Source organism: Dysidea avara, chromosome 7, assembly GCF_963678975.1.
Source record: "Dysidea avara chromosome 7, odDysAvar1.4, whole genome shotgun sequence".
Taxonomy (NCBI): Eukaryota; Metazoa; Porifera; class Demospongiae; order Dictyoceratida; family Dysideidae; genus Dysidea; species Dysidea avara.
Window position 1 is genome coordinate 10,604,430 of NC_089278.1, and position 27,871 is coordinate 10,632,300.

Sequence of the window (27,871 nt, forward strand, 5' to 3'; positions counted from 1 at the left end):
TACTACAATTTACTATAACCATAGATAATTTAATGGCATTGTACAGGTTGACAATACACAATAATATAGGGCAAGTTCATAGCATTACACCACATGATGAAAAGGAGCTGGGTGTTATTTCAAAACATTCTCTTTCTTAATGGACCAGTCATCCAGTGGAGGACGGGGCATTGCAGATTCTAGTTTCAGGGTCCAAGCCCACTGCAGTGGTGTATTGGGTGGAAGATAGGGAAGGGTGGCATTGATGCCTTTATTGCCATCTTGCCAGCTAATCTTAATACTTCCAGTATATCCCAGTAATGTTGCCACAGTTTGATTGGTAGCTATTACATCACCCAGTTGTAGGATGAAGTTGTCAGGCCAGGCCAAAAAGACAGCATACACTATTTTCCCGGTAGAATCCATAGTATACCTACAGCAGTATTCAGTGAATATCAAATAATGACAGTGGTAACTAACCAAGCATCTTTGTTTATAGAATCATTCTGATGTTTCCATGGCTTCGAGCTATAAATGGCTTCACCATTAATCTTTAGCCATGATCCTACACAAAAGATAATAAAACTACTATATAGAATATTGACAGTTTAAAAGGGGAGAATTGCTGAAAACATCGCAAAACAAGAAGGGATCAGTGGGATGGTAACACAAAACCACCACCAATCTTTATGATGACAAATATTATTATTGGGACATAAAGTTCTAATATGCTAGTCAAAATAGGGATTCGTCGTTTACATTACAATCCCAGCAATATTTTCCAGCAATCCCCATTCCAATTTTGCGTACTTCTTATAACCAACAAGTATAAGGAAAAATCAAGAACTTTAAGTTCAATTAGGGATCATAGAAGAAGAAAAAAGGAACAAGGGAAGTAACCTATACCTGTAGATATACTAGTGAACATTTAATCCCAGATTCAGTCTATACCCATGACTGAATTAGGGATTAAATGTCTACTAGTATATCTGCAGATGTTGTCGACCTCCCTTGTTTCTCTATTTTTTTCTCTTTGGCTACTTTTTCGTAGCATTATTATGACTGGTCAACCCACACATATCGCATCAAAAGAAAAGATGGTACCAGAGGTAATGTCTTCAACTGAACGCACACCCCAACTATCAATTACTGACTTGAAGTGAACATTACAATAAGGTTTAACGCTAGTTAATAACGAGGACAGGGTGGGATTAGCAGTGTAGGGTGTGGCACCCGCCGCTCATCATTACCACGAATAAAATACAAGGGCAACACGATAATATACAACAGCTAGTAATTAAGTTGTTGCACAGGCGCAAGCATAGCATCAGTTCGCAGTTTACTGTTGGTGTCAAATCCAGAAGCGAAACAACTTACTGTTGAAGCGATATAATGACGGATGAGCAGCGGCAGCAGAATGACGACCCTCCAAACCCAGTTACCTTGGCGTCAGGCTCGGCCACAGCGACCAAAGTTGCAATGAAGGAGGCGCTCACGGAGCTGTTCAGCGAAGTACCAGGCTTAAAAGAGCTCATGGAGAAACCATCTACTATTCCACCTCCACCTCTGAATCAAGGACAGCAGGAAGACCAGACTAAACGCAAGCGACATTTATATTTAGTTTAGTATATAGGTACTATAGCCACGGGTCGCTGGTGCTGTAGCCATTTCTGTGTTGAATTTAGAATGAGTGTTAAAGAGTTCTGCAGCGAAGCGAGTGAGGGCTGCACTGCTCGAGGAGCAAGCACTGAGTTGTAAAGCAGAGAGGCCGAGACGCACTACCACGGACGCGGAGGCAGCATAAGACTCGGTGTTGAGGAGCGTGGTCTACCTTGTCTCAGTGTTTGAGGCCAGCTGTGTGGCTTTCCTAGAGTGTTATTCTCCTTCCAGCCAAGTGTTGGTGCCTTTGAGGAGGCCTGGGTCCTGGAATGTGCCACCCTGTCTGGTATGTGTGTGTCCAGCAGGGGGTGTTGTTTTTTGTTTATGACATGAGTCAGTGGTATTCAGCTATGCATAGAATGAGTCAGTGGTAGTTTATGAGGGAGAGTTACAATTTATGTGCTAGAAGTACTACTCTCTGTGTTTATTGTGACACAAGTTGTTGGTATGAGACCAGCACTGAGTGGGTTTTTTCTCCTCTATAGGAGATGAAGGCACGTGGCCATTGGGTGCAGATCAAGGCCACTCTAAGGAGAGTGTGAAGGATCTCCAGCTGCCAGCGTTCGATCAGGACCACCGTGTTCACACACCTGGCATGGTGGGGGATGGATTAGTTGTGCCCAGAGGGGATGAGAATGTGATGCCTACAGCAACTACCCCATTTACACTCAGCGAGGCCCTGCCTGTTGTTCCACCCAAGTTGGTCAAACAAATAGTTAGAGGAGACTATATTGACATGGCTGAAATGTTGAGTGATAATATGGAGTCAGAGTGCAGACGAGCACTAGCTGAGAGTGAAGGGGCAGCTAATGTGAAACAACCAGGAAGGAGAGAGATACCAGACGTGTTAAGTTGGCTTCATTGCTTTAGTCTGTATGCAGCAGTCCTCTGTAGCAAGTATCTAGGCAAAGCCAAGCAGTTGTGGGCTTACCAGGCACTTATGATAACTGAGACTAGAAGATGTGGTGGGCGTGGCTGGCGGCTCTATGATACAACATTTCGCCAACAGTTAACTTCGCTAGAGACAGCAGATTTCTCAAAGTTTAATGACTCACTCTATGCCACCACATTCTTAGCCTACGGTACCAGAAGACAGTGTTGCCCTAACTGTTTGCTCCCAGATCACTTAGCTGAGGAGTGCGCTCTCTGTAACCCCAGGCCAATGACAGAATTTGGGATAGCACCAGCAGGAAGTGTAATGAGAGGAGGATATGAGGAGAAGCATGTGAAAGGAGGAGAATGGCGTAGGAAGTGGAGCAGAAGGGGGGCATGTTATGCCTGGAACAATGGGAAGTGCGTGGCACAGCATTGCCAGTATGACCATGTATGTTCAAAGTGTTATGGGGATCACAAGAGGCCCATGTGTTCAGTTGAGATGAAACAAGAGGGGAGGAACCACTGAAGTGTTGATCCAGAAAAGACAAGCATATTGTGTGATTAATTCTATTTGTGAAATATTGTACAAATTGCATTAACAATTATCATAAAAGCTGTGAGCACTACATGCTATTTATCAAATAGTACAAGTTGTTACCATAACAACATGACTTTACATGTATAGCACTATATACAGTATTTGCAAATATAAGTAGTTTCTGTGCATGCAGAATTTGTAAGTGATTAGTGCATCTCTTGTCAATACTCTACAGGATCACACGTAGGGGTGAGGTATCCCTACATGAAACAGCTCAAACAGTTGGAGAGTTATAGCGTGGTGTCAGAGAGAGCTGCTCCCTCAGTGTTTAACAGAATTACTACTCCCTTGGTATACTCGGAGTGGGAAAAGCAGCTACAATTCCATCCAGACATTGAATTTTATATCTATGTGTTAAATGGAATTGCCAATGGTTTTCACATTGGATTTAACCCCTCTAAGGCCCAGTGTGTTAGTGCAAAGAGGAACATGCAATCAGCCCAGCAACACTTCTCAGTGGTGGAGGATTACCTCGAGAAAGAGGTTTCAATGAGTAGAGTAATTGGCCCAATTAGTGACAAAATCTCAGGAGTTCAAATAAATAAGTTTGGAGTGATTCCAAAAAACCACCAACCAGGAAAGTGGAGAATCATAGTTGACCTGTCTTCCCCTGACAAAGCCAGTGTCAATGATGGTATTAGTCAAGAGCTGTGTTCCCTGAGTTACGTATCTGTTGATGATGCAGTAAGACAAATCCTGGAATTAGGTCCAGGAGCAATGCTGGCTAAACTAGATATCCAGAGTGCATACAGGATAGTACCAGTACACCCAGCTGACAGGTGGTTGCTGGGCATGTCTTGGAATGGACAAACCTACATTGACAAACCTACATTGACACTGTGTTACCCTTTGGTTTGAGGTCTGCACCTATAATTTTCACAGCCATAGCTGATGCCCTTCAATGGGTTATTGAGTCACATGGAGTGCAACATATTATGCACTACCTTGATGATTATTTGTTGTTGGGTCCCCCTGAAACCCTTGAATGCCACAGAGCTCTGGAAACAACACTGACCTGTTGTCAGAATCTGGGAGTCCCAGTGGCAGACCCGAGGGGTCCGTCACTGGCAGGAATATCGTCGAACATCAGAACTGAAATATGGAATATATTCAAATCATATTTCCGTATATGTACGTGTATTTTCGTATATTGTTCTTATCACGTGATATAAAATTACATCATTTAATTATCTGCGGCGGGCGTCAATTATATCAAACTTCTTGTTCTCCTCACTTATTCCCAAGGTTATTCCACTGCTTGATGGTTCGCGGAAAGTAGCTGTAGCTCTGTTGGTAAGCAGTTGTTTTGGCTGGAGGGGTTATACTTACATTCGTCTTGGCCAGCTCAGTTACTGATTGAGTCTATATAAAATGGCCCGCTCCTCGCTGGCTCCATTGCAACATGCCGGCTAACCATCATTGCTCGTACTGCGTAATCCTCGGCGTAATCGTCCCAACTGTGTGAAAAGCACTTCATTTGATATGAACCAGTAGCCTAAATAAATAATACATGGATGGAATGTAGAGGAATATTCAGGAATATTGAGGAATCCAATTGAATTATGGAATATGCAAGAATATCGCGAATATTTGAAATATAATCTGAAATATGCAGGAATATGGAATATCATGGAATACAATGCCCATATTCCGAATATCGTCGATGATTTCGCTAGTGACGGACCCCTCGGGCAGACCATAAGACTGAAGGCCCATCAACATTGCTTGTGTTCTTAGGAATTGAGATAGATACTATACACAGAACACTGTGACTCCCTCTCGAGAAGCTCCACCGGTTACAGGAGGAGATCAGGAGCTGGGCAGGGAGGTGTTCCTGCAAGAAGAAAGCCTTACTGTCCTTGATAGGTCAACTGCAACATGCGTGCTGTGTGGTTCAGCCAGGAAGGACCTTCTTGAGGAGAATGATTGACCTATCCACAACTGCAAAAAAGCTATACCATAGAATTCGACTGAACAGAGGCTTCAGGTCAGATCTGTATTGGTAGGCATGCTTTCTAACCAAATGGAATGGAGTTAGCATGATGACAGGTGTTGTGAGGGGACCAGTGTAAGAGACCATAACTTCAGATGTTTCAGGGTCATGGGGCTGCGGAGCCTACACATGTTCAGGGGAGTGGTTTCAGCTGAACTGGCCCAAAAGATGGTATCATTACCACATTACAGTCAAAGAGTTGCTTCCTATTGTTTAGCAATTGCAATGTGGGGCAGGGATTGGCAGGGAAGGTCAATATGATAATGCTGCAGTAGTAGCAGTACTGAGGTCAGGGTGGTGTAAGAACAAGTATGCAATGCATTTGCTTAGAAGTCTGCACTCTTTTCTAGCAGCGTACCAAATTAGGCTGAATTCAGAGCATAATAAGGGCTCACGAAACAGGCTTGCGGATGCATTATCTTCACATGTTTTTATCTGAATTGTCATCTGCTCAACAGGTACCAATGGGGTCCCGTCTCTCTTGAGGCGGCTGCTGGTGGATCATCAAGTGGATTGGATGTCACGAGCTTGGAGAGACTTACTGTCAAGTACTTTAATAAGGGACTAGCTAATTCAACCCGCTGTTCATACAGCAGTGCACAAAATAGGTACTTAAGATTTTGTAGAGATGCTATGCTGCAGCCCCTCCCAGCATCTGAGTCTGTCCTCTGCTACTTTGTAGCCCACCTGGCTGACAGTAGTCTGAAGCATTGTACAATCAAACCATACTTATCTGCAGCGAAGTTCCTGCATATTGCAGAAGGCTTCAATGACCCCTTTGCATCACACTTGAATCGCCTACAATACACCCTACGAGGCATCAAGAGAAGTGAAGCTGAAAAGGGTGGTGAGAACAGAGAGAGGCTACCTGTTGGACCCAATACTTTAAGGCACATCAAAGCAGTTTGGGACCAAGAGAGTTCAGACCCAGACAAAATTATGCTTTGGGAAGTATGTTGCTTAGGTTTTTTCGGGTTCTTAAGAGCTGGTGAGTTTACAGTCCCAGCAGACAATTCCTTTGACTCAGAGGTCCATTGCTTCAATGATATTGCAGTGGATAACCCTGCCCAACCTCAGGTAGTCCAGATAACTATCAAACAGTCAAAAACAGACCCCTTTAGAAGGGGTGTCAAACTGTATTTAGGAAAGACGTCAACAGACTTGTGTCCAGTAGTCTCTTTGTTGAACTATCTGGTAGTGAGGGGCAACAAACCTGGGCCACTGTTCATTTTTAAGGATGGCCGCTTACTCACCAGACAGCACCTGGTGCAAGCATTGAGAGGAGCTCTACAGGCAACAGGAATTGACCAAAGCAAGTACTGTGGTCACAGCTTCAGAATTGGAGCTGCAACAACTGCAGCAGCGAAGGGAATAGAAGACTCCATCATCAAAAGTTTGGGGAGATGGAACAGTATTGCTTACCTTCAGTATGTTAAAATTCCAAGGGAACAGCTAGCATCCTACTCTAAGTTATTATGTGTGTAAAGTATTTTTGTTGTTATGATATAGCTAGGTACGTATATAGTTCAGAATATGGTTGTATAATGTAATGTAGTTTACATTGCTGTATGTGCTGGCGGATATAATTAAATCTTTATATATGATCAGTCTGTGCAGTGTTAGGTTTACAGGAACACTGAGGAAAGGGCAAGGTGTGTGTGTGTGTGTGCGTGTGTGTGTGTGTGTGTGTGTGCGTGCGTGCGTGCGTGCGTGCGTGTGTGTGTGTGTGTCACTCTGGAGGGTAATGGCGTTGTCTCCCTGGGCCAGGAGCTGGGATTTTCCCCAGCTCTGGATATCCCTCCTGCTTGTGACACAGGATGCAGTATGCAGGTCATTGCAGGATAGGGGATTTCCCCTGGCCAATACACACCTCTGCCAAAACTCTACACAGCAGCCAGGCTGTGGAAATGGAAAGGGGGATCTGTCACCTACTTCATGATGGTAATGGTGAGTATATACTATGTGGCTTGTGTTGTGGTTATGTTTATGATAGTCCGACAATTATTAACTTCACATTCAGCTACTGTATGTTCAGCCCATTTCACAACATTATAAATGAAGAACAGTAAGAGAAGCGCCTCTGCAATCAATCCAGTCACCACGGAAAATACGGATGATTCCTGTTTACAAATGTAGGGAAGCCACCACACTACTGCGAATTGACAACTTGGGCTGTCAGCAAAAAGAAATGGAACACAAAGGAGTGCATGGGTAAGTCCATGATGTGTGCATTGTACGTGCTGTGGTATGCCAAAAGGCACCTGTCGGGATAAAAAAATCAAGTCCATAGCCTTAGTCGTTATCTCGTTATGCTTGTCTGAATGCATTGGACAGGCATTTAGTCAGTCAGTAGAAATTCCCATTGAATAAAAGGTATTAAAAATTTGTTACAATCTATGGAAGCATTTTGGGTCATACTGAAGGCATTTTTGGGTTTGGTTATACCCGACCAATACTGACAAGGCACATGTGAAGCTAACTGCTCTAATAGAATACAAGTACTTTAAATTTTTACCCATGGATAAATTTAAAGTACTTGTATTCTATTAGAGCAGTTAGCTTCACATGTGCCTTGTCAGTATTGGTTGGGTATAACCAAACCCAAAAGTGCCTTCAGTATGACCCAAAATGCTTCCATAGATTAAATTTTTAATACCTTTTATTCAATGGGAATTTCTACTGACTTACTAAATTCCTGTCCAATCCATTCAGACAAACAACGCGATAACGACTAAGGCTACGGACTTGATTTTTTTTATCCCGACAGGTGCCTTTTGGCATACCACAGCATGTACAATGCACACATCATGGACTTACCTATGCACTCCTTGTGTTCCATTTCTTTTTGCTGACAGCCCAAGTTGTCAATTCGCAGTAGCGTGGTGGCTTCCCTACATTTGTAAACAGGAATGGATAAATCACCTTGCAACAAAGCCTTGAGCACAGATTTAAGCTTCCTCATCTATCTTGAGTTTAATACAACAATACAGTAGATTAACAACAAATAATATTTGCAAACAAATCTACGATCTTGTATGGTTAATAGCATTTTAAATAAGTTGATGTTATGCTACTTCTAAAAACCAGGCACTCATGCAATTACTACTATCAAGAGCTCTTTTTATATATATTATGAACTCTTGATAGTATTCATTCTAACTAAATAGGAAATTGATCAACCATGTAAATAATTTGTGCTATTGCTATGATTAATTCAGAAGAAGTGTAGCTCTAACAACTACTTTAAACTGCATGTTAAACTGCAAATTATGCACTATGTACAAAAGTATCTTCTCAACTGCTTTATAGTTTGTCCATTGTGTTTTCTCATGCAAATTGTTTAGAGAAAGAAAGCCTCAAGGTTGCCTTTCACTTTCACTCGGATAAGTACGGGACATGTCCTCCTTCTCTTTGAAGGAATTTGTTAATCTGGTACCCTACGAAGCATTTTCAGTTGTATTACACCCATATACCCATTAGGAAAGGAAAGGAAAGTTGGGAAAGGAAAGTTGTTCACAACGTGTTAATTCTTTGACCCATTTAACTCAAATTTCAAAATAGCAGCCTCAACACAAAGCTTAGCTTCTTGAAAGTGTAATACAATGTTTATAAAGCCTTCATTTCATATTATTATAACCTTGTAAATATTAATACCTATGAAACAATGATATGAATAAAATTGAGAATGTCTTTTTAGATGGTTATGTGGTTCGTATTCTATCAATTTATTTTCCACTTGGTAAGCTATGTTTGAAGCCAATAAAGCTGCCTACATGTTAATTGCGTATACATTATAGTATGTACACATTGAGCTGAGCCCCCAAAAACATTTAATAACTTAAGGATGGAATTACACAATCCTTGAATTTTGGCTCATCTGTAGTAAAAATATTTCAATTTTTTTTGTTCGTCTGACACAATATTATAGTATGGCCAATCAACAATTGCACTTTACATTTCCTAAAGGAAAGCCATAAAGTGAGGGAAGCCATAAAGTGTTTTGGATTATTCCCAAATTTGTAATGGAGCCAAAAACTGCACTCTTGACACCTTAACTCAAACTGTCACTGCTAATCATCTGGTTGGCTGAAATGTAATTTCCTTGAGAAAAAAATATCCACTTTTTTTTAATATGTTTTCTTAGGGTTCAACTCAACGTGTACGTGGCTTGTCTAGTGGCATACTGTATATGCAATTGTAATGTTAACTGTTGCTGTAGAGTAAAATTATAATAGTATTTGCTCCTGGATCTGCAATTGTTTCAAATTCCATTTTTATTAAATTTCTTTAATCTACGGCACAGCCAAAATGAATTGTAAACTGAAGTTTCAGCTCTAGATACCAATGACAGAAAGATTGATTTATATAGTGATAATACGGAAATAAATATAATTTACAAATGCAGTCTTATATTATGGAGATGAAACTGCATAACTACATTCACCTGGGTAATAGAACAAGTTTGTTTGTGGTAATTCGTAAGCTACCATGGGTATTTGGTGCTTTTATTGAGGTAAACAGCAGTTACTTTAATACTAATGGCTTTTACATTAATACTGTGATATTTAGTAATACTGTGATATTTTTTTATGGAAGGTATACTGTTTGCTATTTTTCAACACCGCCCAGCTCTACTGGGTAAGTATTATGACCAAGCAAAGGCAAAAACTACAATAGTGAACCATATGTCATCCGTGAGAAACTGTAAACTAACACTCATATCTTCTGTCTTTTTAGGAGTACTTACACAAAACAAAGATTTTCAACTTCTCTTGCTTTGGGGAATACGACAATACGGAATACGACAATACGGAATACGACAATACGGAATACGACAATACCAAAGTTTTTGGTGTTATAACACCTGTAAAACAAGTGCTCAAATGATTTACAGAAAATTTCAACCACTGTGTTTAATGCATTGTTATCTGGAATTCTTGCAGATCAGGTCACAATTAAGTATTCAAATGAACCAGAAAATGACTTATGTATTTAAGACACACAACATTGCAAACTCTTCTACATGGTAAGCATGCTCAACTCACCCATTTGTAGAAGTCTCTCCTCAAAGATAGGCATTATTCTTCCATCATGATTAGGGCCCACATTCATCAGTAAATTGCCACCAGTACTGAGGAAACATACCATAAATGACAAAAGTTTTGCTACAGTGAAATAAAGTATGTACAACTAATTGTATTTTGGAGGTTCCAGATACAAGGAGCAGTATAACTAGTGGTGTTGCTTTCAATTTCATTACCCACAGCACTTTGAAGCTAATCAATAAACAATAAACAGAACCCCCCACTTCTGGATTGCGTTCTTTTTTCTGTTGCTCGCCAGCATGTGATATAGGAACTATGAAGATATTCATATTTAGGCTATTTATAGTTACATTTTTAAGTAGGATCACATGTGTGGCAAATAGATTAGATGACTGCATTCCTACATGACGCTGCAAGCAGTTATCTGATCGATGGTGGCACAGCAGAAGACTTATAGCAGGAGAAAGACCTTACCCTCACCAGGGCCATTCCAGGCCCAAGAAGCCATCAAAAGACAACATGCCTTCATGTAGTCTACTGGGTCACTGACAACTGTACCACCACAGCCACCCAGCCAAGCGTCATCCAGCTATTTTCCAGCCTGCCCAGGACATGATGGCAAGCCACACCCAGGAGGGTAGATCACAGTGCCCTGCCTTTTAACAAGGATGTAGCCACACCCAAGAGGTAGCCACAACCAGGAAGTAGATCACAGTGCCCTGTCTTGCAGCAAGCCTGCACAACGAAATACCACACCCACATCAGCAGGTGCTAATGCAATATCAATCACTTTCCACCATCAGGCAGGTAGCTGCTACTGATCCCATTCCCAAGATCACTTTGAAAATCACATCACTCAATGGCTCTACATCAGCTACTGTCTTGCCAGACTCGGGTTCTGATATCTCAGCAGCCAGCACAGTGATGTTAGGCAACCTGAATGAGTATATTGATAATCTTCTCCCATCAAATAGCAGCCAATAGCACTGGGAACTATGCAGATAGTCATATCTAGGCTATTTATAGTTACATTTGTAAGTAGGATCACATGTGTGTGGTTTGTGTGTGTGCGTGCGTGCGTGCATGCATGCATGCATGGCAATTAGATTAGATGATTGCGTTCCTACAGTGACATTGAATTTGTTCTTGTTGATTATGATAAATGATTAATCCCTTCAAGCCTTGTTCAAGAAAATTTCCTGTGATAATACACTACAATGATCTTTCCTGGACGCATTTCTGATAGGCCATGAAGATAATGGGAGAATCGGTATCTGCCGAAGGTGACAAATTTGTTAACAGGTCCGATGCAGAGCCTGAAGATACCCAGATGTACAATGTGCATTAGTTGAGAGGGATTGGTGGGCAGGGTGTCGATGTGCCCCTGTCAGCATCTAATCCTCAAGTGACTCCAACCTTGGAAGCAGTAATCATCATGCTCCACCATTCAATCAGGCACCCAGTCCCAAGCAGTACATCTGTTATGAAGGTGCCTAAAAGCAGACTGGATTATCTCAAACAAAATCACATGATACAGAGCTGGGAACATACAATCAGCAGACAGGCCCTCTCACGTACTTATGGGCTGACATCCTCGACAGTGGTATACACGCTGATGAAGAATGCGTACGGACATTGTACAGTGCACTATTGTCTTGATGGGCAATACCAATGAGCTCCTATCACAACAAGCATCTTACATTACATTGATGACTCTCTGGAAAAGTATGCTAGTGAGTCATGACAAGGGTTCTTAGGCTTTTGTGCATAATTGAAAGGCAAGGTAGAGTCTGACATGACGCTTGCTCAAGTCGCTTCACTGTCACAGCACTATCACCCATATGATAAAGGGACACATGACTCCTGTCGGACACAGTAAACAGTTTTCTTTAAAAGGCTCTCCCAGAGGAGTTGGGTACCAGCAGAGTTAATCATCCAAATTACAACACAGACAAGGGTCAACTGCCCATCACCACTCCCAAGCCCCCCACCCTCCATACAATCAACAATTTGGGGAGATATGGTAAACCCCAGTTGGTAAACCCCAGTTAGTATCCCCCCACCCCATCCCTCTTTTTTGGACCTACAGCTAGACTTTAGAATTGTCACATGTCATGCAGTGGGAAGCAGAACCTCCCTCTTTATATCAAACTAGGCCAAGCTAACATCAATGGATCTAGGGCCTAACTATCCCCGTGGCAGAGGAGCACTGCTCCCTTCTATTTTTTCAGGTGCAAGGAGGAGAGCAGACACAATTTTAGTGTCTACCATTAGGGCTCTTTTGTGTTTTCAAAGGTAACAAAGCCTATAGTCCAGTTCCTGCGTCAGCTGGGTAATCATTTACTTAGATGACCTGCAAATAGCATCCCCAGATAAGCTTTATAAGTTGAAGTGACAACCTCACAAGTGAAACTCAACTACAAGAATCGAGTTTCTAGGATTTGTAATAGATTCCGCCCAGGTAACAGTGGCTCTCCCATCCCATAAGATAAAAACAATCCAGACAGAGGCATTCCAGCTTCTGACACTGACAGATCAAGACATTAACACATATAATCGGGGCACTAATGGCTGATACTACTAGCCCCTATCCAAGCTCAGGATCTGATGGTTCAGCTTTTACATTGGCACTAAGCCTCCTACATCAGTTCGCCTGTCCCAGGGGCACAGAGAGATCTCCAGTGGTGCATAATTTCCTGCCCTATTATGAAGGCAGAGCCCTCTGTCATGGATCCGCCAAAGTTAGGTTTAGCAGCTACATATATATCAGGCATCAAGGGCAGGTGGACCCAGTGGAAGCAGAATGGCATATCAAATATTTAAGAGTTGATGGTAGCATTCCTGGTGCTACAGTCCTTTGCCAAAGAGCTAAGCAATATTGGCGTGCTGATATGGATGGACAACAGTAGTTCATGTAAAAAAGATGGGAAGAACATTCTTGTACCCACTGTGTTGCTTGGCATAGAGATCTGGGAATGGTGCCAGGCCCACAACATCACAATGGCAAGAGCTACCAGTCACTGTTGTCCACATGGTGGTGAGATTCCCACGCAGGACCAATGCATTGTTACTACAGTATTACAGCCCAGACCCAGCAGTCAAAACTGTAGATGTCCTCTCAGCCCCATGGGCTCCAGATCAACCATACCTTTTCTCATCATAAACCTGACTGGGAAAGGACTGAGCAAGATCCAGGTAGAGACAGTGAAGTATATATGTGTGCCCCAGACACGAAGTCTAGCATCCCCAATTGTTGAGTATGTTAGTGAGCAATCCAATACTCCTAGCATGACCCAGGATCTCCTCATGAGTCCAAACCAGCTTCCCAGTGATGGAAGGTCGAATGCCCTTAGCCACATGACCTATAGGGATTTCCCATTCACAAAGGGTTAACCATGTGCTCCTCCAAGAGAATACGTACATCGTTTAACTCAACCTGGAAAAAGTGGTGTGGCTAGTGTGCTACAGGCACTTTCAGTCCTTTTAGCTGACATGTTAGAATTGCTACTCACAGACAACTTTGATTTAGGGCTGCAATATCATACACTACAGGGCCGCCGGACCACTTTTGAATTTGAAAAAAGATCAAGATACTCTAATAGAGCAGTCATCATAATTTACTCCAATAGAACATTTTGTATAGAATATAGCCACTGTTCTACTTAGTCTAAGCCATTACATCTATGGTAATTGTCTTCAAATCACCCAAAAGTTCCAGTGCGTCATCTACATTGCACTGCATTGGGCTAATTGATCACGCATGTGAGCATGTCATGCATGCATTAGCAGTTACAAACCCAATGACTTCTGTATCTCAAAGAACTAAGCTTTCACTGAAACTTTGAAAGTAAAATTAGCTATGAAATTGAATTAATTGGCACTGTAGTACAAAATTACCAGGATATAGCGCTATCCTTAATGTTAACAAAAAGGAGAAAGAGGCTTTGCAGCTTCCAGATGCCATTTCAGAGCATCTATTTTCAAAAATTTTCCTGGGGAGCATGCCCCCAGATCCCCCTAACTTGGCATGCTGTGTGTGCTTAGCACATGCAGTTAAGTATCACATGATCTAAAAATCACATCAGATCAATAAGAAGTAGTATATGCATGACCTCCATTGCAGTCCATGGATGGCCGGACCACTCAAAATCTCTGGGCTCCGGCCCTGGACTAAATACCCTCCATTCTACTATCTCAATGAATAGATAATATAACTGTCAGGTGGGAGCACATCTGTCAGACTACCGTAGAGTCAGGTTGTTAAACACATGTATCTATTAAGCGCATATTGTTTGTGAAGCGCATACACATTTCTTGTAATTAACCATGGATGATAAGTGCACATGGAAAAATGCGATGATAAAGCTACACACAGCAAGAAAAACTGAAAGTACTGAAAAATTAATGTCTCCTCAAGTGCTTATGCCTCCCCTGAAGTCTCTCTTCACTATGTATACAGCAAATCAGCCATCTGGATAGTGATAATCTTGTTCATCACAAAGGATTTCACCCAGAAATGGAGTGAAATATCCTTACATACTGGCGTGGTGACCAGCACAAACTATTAACTACTCTATTACAACGTAGTGATTCCATGTTACACTCACCATAATTATTTATTAGGTGTATGCGCCTAACAAAAAGTATGATTTTTACAAAAAGTTTCTCCGAAAATTATAAGCGCATGCACTTAACAACCCAATTTTACAGTAGTAAAATAAAAATAATGTACAATACTCGGCCACCTACACTACACATCACTATTCCAACTCTTGGAATGTAACATCAGACCAGTAGTAGAATTCCTGAGAGAGTTCTTGCTCTCCTTTCCAGCTAGCAAATAGCCTTGAACAATGCTTACCGTTTTTTCAGACCTAGCAACCTTGGATCAGGACCATATGAGGTGGACCCCTACAAGTGTGTACTTCACTATTGTCCTGCTTTGAGGTCATCAGGACCACCTAGTTCAGTATCTTATACGCCCTGCCAGATGATCAAGGTATCTGTCCAGTTGCTAACTATCGACAGTACATAGTAATGACATCTCATGTCACTACTATGGCCCCAAAGCCAGTTTTCATCACTTCCAAGAAACCTTTCCAAAAGTATCAAGGATTCAAGGACTCTCTTAAGGAAGTAGGGTAGATACTGAAAGATACATAGCACATTCAACAAGATGTGACAATATTTCTCATGTAAGAAGATAGGGAGTGTTAGTAACTGGTATTTTGAAAGTTGCAAACTAGTCCTCCAGAAGCACTTTTGAGAAATTTTAACATAAGCTGAGTAAGCCTTCAGTATTTACAAAAGCTGCCCTTCAATTAAGTCAGAATTGCAGGTACCTTGTGTGCTATTAATGTACCACTAGTTAACACTGTGCGGACAACATCCTTAAGGATAGATCGTATGAGGGAAGGATACAAGGTACAGTGGAGTCCCACCCACACACATGTATTTAACATGTTACCCCTTCTAGTTATGAGGTGTTCATGTGTCATATTGCATGGTGAGGTTTTCAGTAGCAAGCCAAGCGCCTTGTAGCCTATTTGTCTTTGGTCAACAGTGCTATTGCTCGTTGCATCAAAGAGCACCATCTGGAAGTGAGGAGGAGGAGGTTCTATTTAGAGATCTACGGTACTACCCAAATGCAACGTTGCTATGTATGAGCTGAGTGCATACAATTAGAAAATTGCTAATTAAGAGGCATGGCAGTTGCAAGTCTTCATGCAGTTGTTTCGATTGTGAATCTTCATCTCTCAAGTCGAGGGATGAAGACTCGCAAGCAAAACAGCTGCCACGCCCCTTAATCAGCAATTTTTTAAATCAGAAGCACTTGTGCATATGTTTGGGAAGTACGATAGGTTTGAAGTGCTGTGAGTAATTGAAACTGAAAGCAATACCTAGCTATAACTAACACTGCATCTTGTATCCTTCACCTCCTCATAGGATCCTCATTCCTTTGTGGATATTTTTTATTGTGTGGTTCAAAATGTACTCACTTATTCCCCATAAAACTGCTTAATATGCTAAATCACCAAACTTCAGTCTTGTTAAACTTTTATGGCTATTAATACACTGTATATGCTCTTCTTTGCATGATCATCGACAGTATTCATCTAACACACACACACACACACACACACACACACACACACACACACACACACACACACACACACACACACACACACACACACACACACACACACACACACACACACACACACACACACACACACACACACACACACACACACACACACACACAAGCATACCTTACAGTACTAACTAGCTGATACAACAGTTGCTCAATAGTGAGATATCCATTGATATCAGTGTTACGAATGTATCCCCAGGAACTTTTCTGCACTGTCATAGCATTCTCATACTTGTGATTAATTAGCTTGCCTAATCAGTGCAATAATGGCAAATTTTCAAAGTACAATGGACTCACCAGGGTTATACCTGTCCTCACAGCTGAAGTATCCCCCATGAGTGCAACCATCTCCTGAACCCCAACGATCATTAGTCACCACTGTATCCTTTACTGGACTATGTGTAAATCAAATACAAAGTGTTTCACAATATAAATTCATTGTAAGACTGTACCTTTCATTATAGAGCCATACTAAAAACTCAGTGCTATTCCAGTAAGTGTCTTTAGCCTCCCAGTCTCCATCTGCCCATATCACTTCAGGATGGTAATCATTAACTATCTCATACAATTGTGGAAGCATAACATCCTGTGGTTTATAGCTCAATAGGTCTATTAACAACTTTTAATAAAAACTTACTGACACATATTCTTGTGTTGTGAACTTGTTTGCCTTATCCTTAAGGTACAGTGGATGGAACCATTCAAACAATGAATAATACAGTCCAAAATGAATGTCAGTGTTATTGCGTATAGCAGCTGCAAGATCACCTATAAATACCAATTAAATATTAACACATGATTGCAACTACTATACACTAACCAACAAGGTCCCTGTGTGGGCCAGTGTCCATACTGTTCCAGTTCCATGAGTACTTGGATGGCCAATTGGTGAACCCCTCGTGATGTTTGCTGGTCAATACAATATACCTACATTTTTTTAGACAAAAAATGTGATTACTTCAGTTCTTTTATTTGGGAATCGACAAACTATACAGAGAGACAACATGGTGGAGTTTGAAGCATGCAACAACATGCACGCCATTTTGGGTGGTCTGTCCCCAGGACAAATTTCAACCATTCTCACAGTGTAGTTAGAGTAGTGGTGGTAGTTCTGAGACACTTAACTTCACAGCATTGCTATCACCTAAAACTGTTACCCTGGGTAATATGAGATGCTATGCTTGTAAGTTGTCTATTTCATATTTGATTATGGTAACAGTTATATGGAAAGGGCAGAAGCGACTCTGTAGATAGATAAAACAGTTTAATTGAATTTGTATATACACTTCATATCTTTGTACAAGACATAATTGGCAGTTTTCCTATATGATATAGCAAGTTTAAGGAGTTATTTTATCCCCTAATTAGATTTGTGGTTGACTTATATGATCACCGTTTATAATGATCTGAACAGGTTGTTATCCATTTACTCCTAAATCTGCAGGATTTAATACGCTAATAAAAGCTATGGGTCATTCCATGCACAATCACCAAAGAATTGTAATGACCCCCCTCGGATTTTGATGAAATTTGGTGTGTATGTAGTACTTATGGTACTTATTCACCATACCAATTTTTAGCCCCCTGCACCACATGGTTTCTGATTTATGACCACAAAAATTTTGAATATTTTATGAAAAGTTGGTACGACTTGCATTACAAAATCAACTGTAGCTCACCACTGTATTAATATTTTGAAATAAAATTTTCGGTGAATAAAGATAATTAATTGATCAATTTAAAAATCCATAAATTATGGGATAGCAGCTTAATTAAACTTTTCAAAAGTTGCATAAGAAACTTTGATCCTACATATTTCAAAAAGTGCTGCTTCAAATTCTTTGAATTTTTTACTGAATGATTATTGTGTCATGGTCTATTGTTGATAAATTTTTTGTGGTGGGGTCACAATGGGTTCAGGAGATATAATTAAAAATGTTGTAGCTTATAGTGAAGTATTGTAATCTATTATTGCTGTAAGGGAGTGTACACCAGTATTAACCATTCCTAATAAGGTCATTTCAGATCTGACTTACATAATGAAGATTTTGAAATGCAGTGTAACCTGTATTAGTGACCACCTGTATTGAAAACCACCTTAGTTAATAAAGTTTAACTCTACAGTGTTCTCATGGACCCAGTTTGTATAGATGGACATACTCAGACCTTAATTGCATACTTGTAGCTGGCTAATAAAATTCCAGTCATACAAGACATTGTTCAAATTGCAATGACATGCATTGCAAAGATTCTTCAGTGAGCAAACAACTTTCTACCAGGTATAACATATTCAGTTGCTAACTAGATATTGGAAGTGTGCAGTGACTACTCCTATTGTCTCCATAGCTCAGTCCTGTTGCAATCCATTTGATATACCAGGCCATACTTGGAGTAGCCGTAAGAAGAATCTCAGACCTGTTTCAGCCTGGATGTGTGAAAGAGCTCCAAATATTACTATTGATATGAAGATTTGTGACACATGCAGAAAGAAACTAAGTAAGGAGTCACCTTGGCTAGATGTCACTGAGTCTGCTGCTTCTGAGCTTAATCCTTCTAGCTCACAAGCAACACAATCTGATTCTCTGTTCTTTCATAGTTCAGAAACAGTATCTTCGCTTAATGTATGTCTAGCAGAGATTGGTGAGACGCCATTTTCTCAGTGTAAAAGCCGTTCAAAGGTTTACTGTGGACAGAAGGTTAAGAAGATTACTGAAGCCTTGCAGCGAACAGTTATCCCAATGGCACCTATGGATGATGGAACTGAGATGATCCAACAACTAAAGGAGAAGTTATGGGAAACAAATAGAAGAAGTGAGCAAGTTCAAGTACTAACAGTTTTACCAAAGAGTTGGACAGTGAAAAAAATACAGCAAGAGTTTGGTGTCTCGGAGTATTTAGCACGACAATCAAAGAAGCTGGTAGAGGAACGAGGCATTCTTTCTCTTCCTGGTCCATCACGCAGACCTTCACTTTCACCAGAAACATTTACCACTGTTTGCAATTTCTATGAATCTGATGAGATTAGTCGTGTTATGCCTGGAAAGAAGGATTTCGTGTCAGTGAAGAAGGAGGGAAAACGTGAGCATTTTCAAAAGCGACTGGTCCTGAGTGATTTAAAACAGGTGTACCGTGAGTTCAAAGAGAAATTCCCAAATTACAAAATTGGGTTTTCAAAGTTTGCTGAGCTGAGACCAAAACATTGTGTATTAGCAGGAGCAAGTGGTACTCACTCAGTTTGTGTGTGTACAATACATCAGAATGTGAAGTTGATGTCATTGGTCCAGGAGATGCAGATACCTGAGCTACCAACGTATCACCACTGTTTGGGGAAGACAATGTGTAACCCCCCACATCCTAGGTGCTATTTAGGAGAATGTGATGCCTGTCCCAAGATTGAAATTTTGAAGGAAGACCTACTTAATCACTTTGATGAGATCGATGTTGAACAGATTGTTTATAAGCAGTGGGTGTCCACCGATCGATCTACACTAGAGACATTTTGTTCCCCTATTGAGGAATTTGCTGATACCTTTTGTAAGAAGATAGAGCTCTTGCGTCCCCATTCATTTATTACCTCAGAACAGGCATCATTCTATGCAAACTGTAAGACAACTTTGAAGATGGGAGAGTTCCTAGTCACTGTAGATTTTTCAGAGAATTATTCTTTTATTTTACAAGATGCTGCCCAAGGGTTTCATTGGAACAATTCCTCAGCAACCCTACATCCCTTTGTCGCCTACTACCTGGATTCTGAAGAACTACGCCACTTGAGTTATGTGGTGATTTCTGACTGTCTCCACCATGATACTGTTGCTGTCCACCTATTCCAAAGATCTTTCATCACCTTTCTGAAACAGTTCCTGCCGGCAAGATTGCACCCTTGTAAAATTATCTATTTCTCTGATGGTGCTGCACCACAGTACAAAAATAGGAAGAATTTCCTAAACTTATGTCACCACAAAGATGATTTTGGAGTTGAAGCTGAATGGCATTTTTCAGCCACTTCACATGGAAAAGGAGCATGTGATGGTCTAGGTGGAACAGTCAAACGACTTGCTGCTCGTGCCAGCTTACAAAGGCCATACAATGATCAGCTCATGACAGCACGTCAGTTGTTTGATTGGGCATGTAGCAACATTTCTGCTGCTCACTTTGGTTATTGTAGCAATGAAGATTACAGGAAAGAATTGAGTAGTTTGGAAGGTCGTTTTCAATTGTCACGGACAATTCCTGGTACAAGAAAACTACACTGTTTTGTGCCAGTTTCAGACAGTACAGTGGAAGTAAAGTTTTACTCTTCATCTCATACTTCCAGGAAAGAGAGAGTGGCTCTAGGAAAGAATGAAATTCCACCTGAATCAATTGCTGGATTTGTCACATGTTTACATGAAGGGAATTGGTGGTTCGCTTGTGTGCTTAAAGTTTGCTGTGATACAAACAAAGTACAACTGACGTTTCTGCATCCACATGGTCCATCAAACTCATTCAAGTACCCAGAGCCACAGAATATCCACACTATACCAATGGATCATATTCTAACTCTTGTAGACCCAAGGACGAGAAGTGGTCGTGTGTACTCTTTGACAAAGAAAGAAATGACTCTTGCTACAAAATTGCTTCACACTATATCATCACAGTTATAAAATAGTACTAGCTACATGCCTGTTTCACAAGTTGCTTATGCACACATTTAACTTGAAGTGAATTAAAGTGTCCTCTGTGTATGTACAAATCAGCATTATAAGTTGTCCAATGTTATCTGCTATAATTCTGTGCATGCTGCTAAATAATAGCACCTATCTTGTAATTCCATAGAGAGTTCAAATGGTCTTGATTTCATAATTAGAGGATGTGTCTGGTTGTTAACCGAAGACTATTAATATGCATTAAACTTTCGTAAACTAAGGATGGTTTTTCAATACAGGTGGTCACTAATACAGGTTACACTGCATTTCAAAATCTTCATTATGTAAGACAGATCTGAAATGACCTTATTAGGAATGGTTAATACTGGTGTACACTCCCTTAAAGCAATAATAGACTACAATACTTCACTATAAGCTACAACATTTTTAATTATATCTCCTGAACCCATTGTGACCCCACCACAAAAATTTTATCAACAATAGACCATGACACAATAATCATTCAGTAAAAAATTCAAAGAATTTGAAGCAGCACTTTTTGAAATATGTAGGATCAAAGTTTCTTATGCAACTTTTGAAAAGTTTAATTAAGCTGCTATCCCATAATTTATGGATTTTTAAATTGATCAATTAATTATCTTTATTCACCGAAAATTTTATTTCAAAATATTAATACAGTGGTGAGCTACAGTTGATTTTGTAATGCATGTCGTACCAACTTTTCATAAAATATTCAAAATTTTTGTGGTCATAAATCAGAAACCATGTGGTGCAGGGGGCTAAAAATTGGTATGGTGAATAAGTACCATAAGTACTACATACACACCAAATTTCATCAAAATCCGAGGGGGGTCATTACAATTCTTTGGTGATTGTGCATGGAATGACCCCTATGCAACCCATATTACCCCCTGCCCCGTAATACCAGCATCTACTTTAAGTAGCTACTTAAGATGTCACTGTTCTACAAAAGTGGTTGAACGCTCAATTAGAGTTATCTTGATCTTTTGTTACAAGCACAAATATCTGGACAATGGTTGGTGGCTTTGTTTCTTTCCCTAGTTGTTAATTTTTTTTCAAACATATTAACATTAAGTTTAGAACCATCTGAAGGATGATGGTGCTACAAGACTAGACTACGATTTCCAATCAACTGGTGGATGTGGCTCCATTTAAGCCTGTAGAGAGCAATGGACATGGCTTCAACCCTGATCTGCACAATAGGATATTTTACTGGCAACATGTAGATAGAGAGTGGTACCCTTTGCTTGCCATATTATATCCATTATATACAACTTCATTTCACTTGTTGTCAGTATAGGGTAATCATGCACATGTGATAGGGCATACTACTAGTGCTACATACTTTACACCTGACATATATACGTATATGTAATAGTTATACCACGAGCACGAGTGCTTTGTCTGATATATACGTACAAGCATGAGGGCCGCAGGCCTGAGTGCAAGTGCTTATTATATAGTTATACAACGGCCACGAGTGCTCTGCCTGATATAAACGCACGAGCCTGAGGGCCGTCAGGCCCGAAGGCAAGTGCGTTTATACAGGCAGAGCACGAGTGCACGTTGTATAACTGTTATGTACCATTCACCTAATAGGTGGGGAGAGTCTCACAAGACAGCTGTAACACTTATAAAGGCCAGGTTTCTAACATCGATTGTGGGTAACTAAGCCTGACGTTGCGATGACGTTCCCCCTGCAGTACTGCAGCCACCTGAGATATTGAAAGCTAGTACGCTATGGGTTATATCACTAACCTGCATTCGCTGTTCCACTCTCATCATGTAGTGCTCAGCATGCCAGCGTGCCATATAGACTAAGCACCAGACTAATCGCCATAGTGATTCTCTCGAGCGAAAAAAAGCAGCTAAATAGACGGTTTAAGTAAACAAAACCTAACTACTAAACGATACTAGTCTAATTCTTACTATTCACACTGGTTAAACTCGAATCTGGTGGCATGACAAAACTGGTTACCACAATCGAATGTAAAGGTTAGTATTATTTAGAATATATTTGTTTTATTGAGTCATTGTTGAAGTGGACTACAGTTTAATCTGGGCTAAGATGGCACCAGACTAGTAAGGTGTATAAGTACGTTTATATATATGTAGACTAGAGTTGTGGCCACCCGCGTTGACTTTTTCGATCGCCATTGGCAGCTTGTAAACATTATACGTATTGGTGACGTTATGGCCCACAATCGACCTTTACATGTCAGGCTATAAAATAATTCGAGTGATCTGTGTAGTGTCTTTCCACCTATTAGGTGAGGTGTTGTAGTGGTCTTCGCCGCCGGCACTTGTGCTATGCTGCACAAAACCGCAGCCAGTTCAATATCTGTGTATTGCACTGTGGTCGGTGCATTATAACTTATAATGCACTCGTTGTGGTCTACAAAACCGCAACCAGTGCGTTATAAGTTATAATGCACTCACTGCGGTCTGCAGCAGTGCAATATACAAATTATGGCACTGGCGGTGCCTTTGAACTGCCCAAGCAGAGTGGTACATATACAGGCAAAGCACAAGTGCCCGTGGTATAACTAATATGTTCTACTTTAGCATGTAGACCCACCTAATTGGCAAAGTCTTGAGTTGCTATACCCTTCTCTTATATAGGGAACCAAGTAAACTGTGATTATGGGATTCAATTTTAATACATCAAACAGTAGTTTGATTTTAGTTTTGCTAATATAGCAATTTTTAATAGTGTTATTTAATTGCTACATTTACGAAAGTAAAAAAAGCAAACTACTGTTGATGTATTAAAATTGAATCCCACAATCACAGGTTGTTTGGCAGAATTCAATCCCACAATCACAGCTAATCCTGCATGATCACATCATTTCAGTATATACACAAGTAAGGATTATACTTCAAGGACAGAATTAGGGTTAAAGCATCTTTACCATGCATGCTAGTTAACTATAAAGGCACATGAAAAAATCTGGGAAAAATCAAGCAGTGAAATAAGTTGCCATATTCTTGTGCCAGGCTGGAGATGCCAGACATCAACTGAATTTAGATTGAATAAGTGAGTAATTTATCTGTAACTAAGACATCCAGTTTCACAATGAAGACAAAATGCGAAACTACAGAGTTTTCAAGGCTTTCATTCCACAACCATAAATTAATAGTTTTCTGCTACGTCTACTACTTTTGTTCATGCATGCTGCATGCAGTATAGCTTGGTACCAGCAAATGATTATCTGTGTTCACCACTAGGCCAACTGAAGGTATACTGTTGAGGACCACTACAAACTGATATAAAATCATGCCTCCCAACAAATTGCGAGCGACCGAGATCTGGCACTGGGTGCCAATGAATTATCTAACTTCCAACCTTGATAACATATGAATCCCACTCTTTATCCTCCACTGTGCAAGTACAGTGTAAATTATTCTCCTATTATGGGCATCCAGGTAGTTTACATACAGTGGACATGGTATGGTACCCTCATGCTATGCTTTAATGAGCCAAAATAAAAACTTTTTTAAAAAACAAAAAGGGCGTGCTAATAGTCCAAGCTTCATAAAATTAAAATATTAATTTATTCATGTAAAGTTAAAATTTTACTACCGTCAAATTTTCAGTACTCCATTGTGAAGGTAAATGACCATCAACTTGCCAAATTTTCTTAATTCAATGCCAATCTTTTCCCAACTAAAAATATCATTTATGAGGAAAACAGCCACCTCTCAAGTCTATATATTTTAAAGCATACTAATCTGCTGCTGAGCAGTCCCTTGAGTAACTTTGCAATGCTAAGGGCCATTGCATAATTCTGCCAGTGCCATTGACTACTGGGAACATGTGGTATCCTCAAGTCTAGACACAACATGAGTGCAACTGTATCCACTAGTACAGAGGGTCGACTATAGTCTGGCCTTGTAGTTGATTACTACATAGTCTTGAATATTAGATGCCAGGCATGGAACGCCAGGTATAGCATGGTAATTAATTAAACAAGAGCATGCACTTTGCTAATAATTTGCCAAATTTTGTTTTGCTAACTAAGGTCCATTTGCCAATTTTTCCCTCTGCCAGGTGAACTTGCTTGAAGCCAGATTGATTTTATAGTATTTATTGAAGGGTGATATGATGAGAGTTACACTGTATGTGAGTTGAAGTTACATATACAGTCATTTATGGGCAAATTCTTTGACTGGCTGCTATACGTGACTGCTTAATACAGACCACAATGAGTACATTGGTATGGGAAAATATAAGGAAAATCGTGACAATGGTTGTCCAAAAGTGATCGGTTAATAGAGATAACCATTAACACAGGTTCCACTGTATTTACTTATTCACAAGGTTTCTGGCCAAATTCAGCTTATGCCATCCCCAGTCTCAATGGCAGATCCAGCATTGGGTATCTGGGACAAATGTCCCCCCTCCACACACACACACACACACTCCAGTGGTGGATACAGGGGGTATATATATATACACAAAGATCGAGATACTCTAATAATAGAGCAGTCACTTATTGTCAGTAGGCTATGACCTTCTTTTTGTCTCACCTTACCAAAACAGACAATGTAGTGTCATACCATTTCACTTTAACCCCCCTTTCCAAAAGTCTGGACCTGCCCCCGAGTCTGGTATAATCAATTGTGTTACCAAGTAGGTGTAAAATGCTACATAAAGGTTGTGTTCCCATCTCCCTCAAGGTCTCCCTTCACTATGTACAGTGGAACCTTGATTAGCTGAACTAATTGGGGAAAAGGTGTTCATATAATCGAATAGTACATAAAATCGAATATCCATGCATTTATATACAGAGCTTTCTCAACTACTCTAATAAAGCATATACCTGTGGACAAATAACTCTAATTGAGCAGTCGATTTGGTGTTTGGATAATCGAGTGTTTGGTTAATCAGCGTTCGAATAATCGAGGTTCCACTGTATACAGCAAATCAGCTTTTTGTACATCATGAAGGATTGCACCCAGAAATGGAGTCAAATATACCTATGCGCTGGCATGGTGTACAATATAGTGATTCCATGTAAAAGATACCATAATTATTTATTAGACATGTGTGCCAAACCATAAATAATATATACCTCCAGACACATATATTATCTATGGCCAAACAGATAGCATGATTCTTACAAGAGTCTCCAAAAATTATAAGCACATGTACTTAACAACCCAACTCTACAGTATGTTATTTGGGCATCAGCCAGGTTAAAATGCTACTTTTGGGCTCAACTTGAGAAAGAATGAACAATATATATGTCTATTTGTTGATATAAACATTGCGGGACTCTTCTATCATACCTACCAGAGATTCTTCTATCATACTTACCAAAATGTCAAAATCCTTGTGCCCACACAATTTTTGTGAGCACTGATCAAATCAACATGAACACTACTCTTTTCCCTACTCCTGACAATGTGGTCACACTTCTAGAGGTCCTTCAATTATAGAAAAATTGTCGATGGTGGCTGGAAATTAATTTCAGCAATGTGGAAATTTAATCAGAAATCTGGAAACTTTGATGGAAATGTGGAAATTTAACTTGAAATATTCCCAATGTCAAACAAGAGTTCAGTGGTAGAATAGTTGAGTGAGGTATGTAATTGTAAGGTTGTAATAAATAGTTCAGTTCATGCACCTGTTACAGCATAGCATGGTTTGAAACCAGACTCGCCACCTGTACCGAGCACACTGGGTACTGTTAGTGGAGTAATTGATACTGTATGAGACATTTCTCCTGGTAAACCATTCAACCCTAGTTCTAAACCGCTTTGCTCACCACTTTGACAGGAGTTGAAAGGTCGGAAATATATTTGTAATTTATTTCAAAATTGCTGGATGTACATTACACAAATTGTACATAACTGCACTTCGCTTTTTTATGTGGTAATTTACTTGGAAATTTGGTTCAAATTTTGTACAGTGAACACATTTAGAAAGACAGTTTCAACAAACCTCAGGCAAAGTAAATTCATTCTCCAATAGCATGCGTACCCTGCGAATATGAAACTACTGTGACATTAGGTACATGTTACCACAAGGCTAGGGGTAGTCACTACCAATAGTCATCTGCAACCAGGATAAAAATCAAACAATCAAGGGTTAAATTAGCACTGAATCAAGCGATCAAGATGTCTTAGAAAGTGTTGAAACGAGTAGTATGTGCTAAATTATCAAGCAATCAAGGCTGTTTTTAAGGCGAACAAGGTATATTGTCGTCGATCAAAAACCTTGATCCTGGTCGCAGATGGCTCTACAGGACTATTCCACCCTTGTACCACTGCATTGAGTGATACCGTACCATTATCTTGACCATTATACTCCCTGTAATGTTTTACACCACACTACTAAAGCGAATATACAGTAACCACTTATTTCTTTACTTACTTAGCACCTGCTTCTGAGAATAGTTTAGCCCATGCAACAGGATCAAACAATTCCGCATGGAACATTGGGGCAAACTCAGGATACGAAAATCCTGGTGGGTAATTCTCTGTCATAAAATCCACGAAGGCTTTCTGTGGTTTGGCTCCTTGCCACTGCTCCCAGAACCACTCATTTCCAAAGCTGGGAACACTATATACTCCCCAGTGAAGGAAGATTCCAAATTTTGCTTCGTCGTACCACGATGGCAATGGTCTAGCATCCAGAGACGCCCAATTTGGTTCATAATCAGCAGTCACCGTCCCAACAACTAAAAGTGTCACCAACCAACTCGCCATCATGCACCTTAATTAGCCCTCGCCTTAGCCACCGCACTAATCACACCAGCTCAATCACATGATAATTTATAGGTATTGCATAACCGACATTCCAACTCCTTACCCATCAACTGACCGCAGCCAATAATATACCGTACGCAAGGAAATTTTGACGTCAAAAAATTTGACGAATTCAGACTTCAG

The 27,871-nt window shown here is 40.3% G+C and overlaps 1 protein-coding gene across 1 annotated transcript; it reads right to left on the minus strand.

Moving 5' to 3' along the window:
• Positions 1-3: 3 nt before the first annotated feature.
• LOC136259646 (alpha-L-fucosidase-like) lies at positions 4-27,771 on the minus strand. Its single transcript, XM_066053131.1, has 9 exons — positions 27,354-27,771; positions 17,128-17,234; positions 16,945-17,075; positions 16,760-16,893; positions 16,605-16,702; positions 16,426-16,558; positions 10,151-10,236; positions 460-544; positions 4-412 (listed from the first exon to the last, which is right to left on the minus strand). The coding sequence occupies exons 1-9, from the start codon at positions 27,689-27,691 to the stop codon at positions 115-117; spliced, it is 1,410 nt and encodes a 469-aa protein (XP_065909203.1). The 5' UTR covers positions 27,692-27,771; the 3' UTR covers positions 4-114.
• Positions 27,772-27,871: the final 100 nt, after the last annotated feature.

Coding starts and splice junctions, on each gene's coding strand:
- LOC136259646 (XM_066053131.1), bottom strand. CDS start 27,691: ATGATGGCGAGTTGGTTGGTGACACTTTTAGTTGTTGGGACGGTGACT. Junction 17,235..27,353: donor TTCTCAGAAGCAGGTGCTAA/GTAAGTAAAGAA, acceptor AAAAAAATGTAG/GTATATTGTATTGACCAGCA. Junction 16,703..16,759: donor GTATGGCTCTATAATGAAAG/GTACAGTCTTAC, acceptor ATTTACACATAG/TCCAGTAAAGGATACAGTGG.